This window comes from Seriola lalandi, unplaced genomic scaffold (assembly GCF_002814215.2).
Source record: "Seriola lalandi dorsalis isolate HSWRI2012SDOR001 ecotype SW California unplaced genomic scaffold, Sedor1 jcf7180002049677, whole genome shotgun sequence".
NCBI classification, from domain to species: Eukaryota; Metazoa; Chordata; class Actinopteri; order Carangiformes; family Carangidae; genus Seriola; species Seriola lalandi.
In genome coordinates this window covers 489-5,638 of record NW_019520230.1, presented here as the reverse complement: position 1 = coordinate 5,638, position 5,150 = coordinate 489, and the positions used below count along the sequence as shown (strand labels likewise).

The 5,150-nt window shown below is 37.9% G+C and overlaps 1 protein-coding gene across 3 annotated transcripts in view; it reads right to left on the bottom strand.

Annotated features, from left to right (window-relative positions):
• The window catches only part of LOC111648889 (serine/arginine-rich splicing factor 10-like), a 5,826-nt gene extending 1,077 nt beyond the window's left edge, over positions 1 to 4,749 (bottom strand). The window contains exons 1-3 of one of the 3 annotated variants that reach the window (XM_023398632.2): positions 4,658 to 4,749; positions 1,780 to 1,884; positions 645 to 748 (exon numbers count right to left, since the gene is read on the bottom strand). In XM_023398632.2, coding sequence (XP_023254400.2) covers positions 645 to 748; positions 1,780 to 1,884; positions 4,658 to 4,710 — 262 coding nt within the window. In that variant the 5' untranslated portion in view covers positions 4,711 to 4,749. The other 2 variants (XM_087171442.1, XM_087171443.1) reach the window with 2 other exon arrangements.
• Positions 4,750 to 5,150: the final 401 nt, after the last annotated feature.

Here is a 5,150-nt window from a genome sequence, read left to right as displayed (position 1 = left end):
GAACAATCAAAGTTTCAACCTGTGATTGGACGTTTCTTGGCAAAATGCACCCTGGGAGTCGTAGTTACCTTCTCCCCCAGACACTTTGTGCACAGACTCGTATCTTCCACTTCCTTCCACACAAGTCAATGACTGTTTAAATGTGTTTACACATCAGTGTGTATCACTGATGGATCATCGTCTCTGTTGTACAAATGGTTTCAGGGTGAACTTGACCTTCCCTGTGTCACACTGTAAAAGACGCATTTTTACCATAACTCCAGATTCACTTACAACCCAAATCCCCCCCCCCCCCAGGTTTAAAAGCCACAGTACTGTCTTTAAATGAGGTCGTATTTCTAGGGCACTTCTTTTAAAATAGTGTCGAGTCTCCCACCTGATTTTATGATTCAAATATTTTTTGGTTTGTATTCTTTTTAAATTCTATTTAATGTCATCTTAATGTTGTATTCTTAATGTATTTCCATGCCATGAAGCACTTTGCATTGCCATGTGTCTGGATGCTGCTGGAGAAATAAACTTGCTGCCAAAAGGGAACACACAGTAAATTTTACATCTTTTTCTACCACTGACGCTCAAATTTAATTTGAATCCACAGCAAAAACACTTGAAGGCAGATGCAGTGTTTGATTAAAAACACTTACTCTTTCTGTCTCCCTGGGCAAACTGGATTTCAATCTGCCGGCCGCAGACCCACTTCCTGTCCAGGCTGTGGAGAGCGTCCTCCGCATCACGCACATCCTCAAATATACTGAGTGGTTAAGGGTTTTATTTAAGTTCGTTTTCGATGAAGGCCACACAAGAGATCATAAATGTTTTACTCTCAAACAATAAAAACTATTTCCTGTCACGTAAAAACATTAATAAATTCCAGTTTTCATGAATTTCCCCTTTAAGTGACATCATCAAACGTTTAGCTCTTAATTCTTACATTGTTCACACCCTCGTTTTATATTCATGGTAAAGGGAAGGAGGGATTCATCAAACATTTTCTTTCATTTGTGTGACCTGATTTGTAAATTGAAAATGACAGGGAATTACATATAGATTAATTACATATAGATTACTTCACACTGAAAGATAAATGAAAAACAACAACAACAACAACAACAACAACAAACAGACGCTCAGTAGATCTTTGTAGAGATAAAAGATGAAGCAAGCTTCAGTCTGAGGGATCAGGACAATAAATATATAAACAAATCAAACACATAAATACTTAAATAGTTTTGATCAAAATGAAAAAGTCATCGATATCACAGGGACAGCTGATTTTGGTGTCATGTCAGATTCTTGGATTTGTCTTGGGAGGATACAAAATAATTCAGACTCGTTACCTTTGCTTGACTTTGAACTTCATCTTGATCTTTACATTCTTTTATCGACTCCCAGAGAGACTCGGGTTTCCTGCTCGACTTTTAAACCTCTTTTTCTTTTCCCCATTCTTTGCCGCCATATCCAAGCTTTGTCTCCGTTCCCTTTTCCTCTTCATGCTTTACTTTCTCTTTTCAACCTTTTCCCTCCCTCTGATCCTGAAGGTCTGTGTGACTTGTCTTTACAGCTACTCTATACAGGTCTTTGTTACTCTTTGTGGCCGGTTCCACAACTGGATGCTTTTACATTTTCTGAAGCAATAACAGAGAAATATGTGTGTTAGATATTCAATCAAATTATGTGCAAGAAAAATACATTATCAAAGCATATCTTCTCTGCTGAAAGAAAGTGTAAATCACTTGTTAGAAGAGCAGAGAACACAGTGAACTCATTGGGAAAGGATATTGAATGTATGCAAATCCTCTTGGTTGACGTGTATAGAAGTCAAGTGGGATGTAGACATCTACTATCGGCCCATAGCGGCCAAACTCACGCCGCAAATCCTCAGGCCTGAACACCGTAAATACAATTATGACTCAACTGACCATCAAGGGCAACTCTACCTACATCATCAACCAGTAACAACAGCTGGGAGAGCAGCTGGTGAGAGAGCTAAAGGGACAGTTCACCCAGAAGCACAATAAGACCTTTTCTTTTTGTCTTGCCTGGAGAACGACCCACCTGTCCACAGAGTTTCTGTGTTATTTGTTTCTGGATTTTAGTGCTGCTATCTGTTGCTAACTAGGGCTGGAAAATTTAAAAAAATAATAATAATAATTGCGATTTTAATTTGAATGATCAATCTTTTGACTCATTACAAATTACACAAAAATGTTATTTTAGGTTAAAATTAACATGGATGACAGCTAGCTGTGTTAGCAGCTCTCAGGCTACGTCCATACGTTCACTCTAAAACATCACTTTTCCTACATTTCCTCCTTCCATCCACACAACTATTTTGAAAACTCTGGGGGTTGCATTTTATTTTGAAAACTCTGGGGTTGCATTTTATTTTGAAAACTCTGGGGTTGTGTTTTGTTTTTTGGAAACTCTGGGGTTGTGTTTTATTTTGAAAACTATGTTGTTGTGTTTTGTTTTGAAAACTCTGGGGTTGTGTTGTAGTCTGGACAGAAACTGAGACCTTTTATGATGAGGTCACAACCACGGCCTCTCCTGATTGGCTCTCATCAGCCTGGACTACCAGAGGTGAATACAACATGATAATGAATGACAGTGTCACTGACCTTGTTGTCTTTGTAGCAGTTGTTCACTTACATTCTCTGTTTTAATGCTACAACTGTCTCTGCTGTTCCTCCTTCAGAGGAAACAATCTACTTCCTGTTTACACCGGCTCACACATGCTCAGTGCAGTGAAAGGTCATGTATGTGTGTGTTTTCTGGTGTTAATCTGGATGGAGATCATTTTGGTTTTAAAACTCAGTAATGTGGACGTAGCCTTAGTCACTACAGTCCTTTAACTGTGATGTGAGTAGTTACAGTCTTTGAGGAGACACTGCAGTTTTCAGGACTCAGGATGGTTCTCTGGCTCTGGATATCCCACAGCAGATCTAGAAATCGCATCTACAACAGGGACGGACTGAAAAAACCTGAGCTCAGTTCGTGTTTGTTGAGGAGATATTATCTCTGACTACGAAACGTGAAACCGTGGAAGTCGACTGAACAGTTTGTGGATTCTACTTGACTCAGTCTGTCCCTGCTGAGGAGCTAACAGCAGCTAACAGCTGTCTGCAGGTATCAGGCTCATGTGTTGTCAATAACAAACAGCACAGATCAATCAGTGCTCCTTACTATGAATGTAGAAGAAATTTAAGCTCCCAGAATAAATTCTGAGCACAGTATTTATATGTAAGTGAATCATGAAGAAATGAGAATCTGGATGTTGTGAATGGATATCCAGCCCTACTGCTAACGCCGCACAGAGAGCCTCAGGAGCTGTTTGTGTTCCAGTATTGTTGTTGTTGTGAATCAGTTCTACCGTGTTTCTGGTGAACTGCCCCTTTATGAAAGGCAACACTTTTTTGTTAACATGCAATTCAATGTGAAAACCTACCAACAAGTTAAAAAACTGACAGAAGCAGATACAGGTTTGTTGCTTCATTCAGTTTTACATTAAAATCAAAAGTAAAGGCTCAACTGTTCAGCAAATAAAAATGACTCCTGTGTGAAATGTCACCACGATGAGGAGGAAACCTACAGGTCAACATGATTTTCCCAGAATCCATATCACACTGTTCTGATCAACTTTGGGCAGCGGTTGTTAACATGTAATTAATTATACAAAAAATTAACTCCAGGTCATATTTAAAACGCACTATGACATAATGTTATTATAATCAGCTTATATGTTGAGTTATACTGTTTACTAGTTTTGACACAAGGAATCACATCATTTTGTTTTATTATGTTGCAGTTTGTCCCATTTCCCTCATTTTTAACTTAATGAATTGACTATTTTACAGTTACAACATTAATTAAGAGTCACAACATACACCTTCATTTCTTCACATTTACTTCTACAGCCCTCTGTAAGTTAAGGTAAAGCCTTATAAATTTTCTTTACATGTTAACGTAACAGTTCATGAATATTTACGTGACCAAATAAGATTTAACGACTTTAATTTTTTCATATTTTAAAATGCTGAACACACTTATGCGTCGATATTTTTAATGCACAAAACGAAATGAAATGGAACATTTAAATATTTATTCAGTAACTGCCCATCACACATGAACGTTTTCTTTACTGTTAACTAACGTTAGGTGTAAAATAATCAGTTATCTGCAGCACAAATAGAATAAAAACAAGTAATCAAAATAAACTGAAATAACGGTTTGTAACCCAACGTTAGCCGGAGTAACGGGACATAGTCTACCAGTAAATACAACTGTTTTTTTCTGCATTTTAAACGTATTTTAGGCGCAAACTGCTAAATATACTCAGTGGTGGAGTATTGTTTAAAGCTAACCTCAGCTCGATGTTAGCTCGTTTACTAACGTGAAAACGTTCAACACAATCTCCGTGCAAACAAAGAAAGGCTCTCAGTCAAATAAAGTCCTAACAAAGACATGTTACGATCTCAGCTGTTGTTTTAGTTTCAATATTTATGAGAGAAATGTGAGAGAAATGTTGTGCAAGACGGTTTAACTTCAGGCTATGTGCTAGCTGCTAGGCTAACTCAGATAGCCATGGTTAAAAGGAGTTAGTTCCAGTTAGTTGTGATGCATGATCAGTGGCGGGAACCGCGTCCGGATGCGGACTCACCTGGACTCATCGGCGATGTTTCTGACGAACAAAGACGTGTTTGGAGGCCTCATGTATCTGTATCTGTATCCACACAGTAGGAGAAAATGTTGGCTGTGGAAAAACCAACAACGAGAAGATGTACTGGGCATGCGCACTTACAAGGCGCCTTCTGCTGATTCTTCTTCTTCTTCTTTTGATTTGACTGTTGGTCCGGAAACAATCTTGGAGTTGCATTACCGCCGCCTACCGGACTGGACCCGGAACGAATGGATGAACAAACAAACAAACAAACAAACAAATACATAAATACATAAATACATAAATACATAAATACATTGTACTCACAATAATAATAATAATAATAATAATAATAATAATAATAATAACTAAATTCGCTCTTTTAACCATGTTACCTTCAGGTCCTTATTTAGGTGACTATTTTTTTACCCATGATGCAGTTGATTTCTTGCAATATTCACCAAATTTTCTCAGGTGCAATACTATATTTATA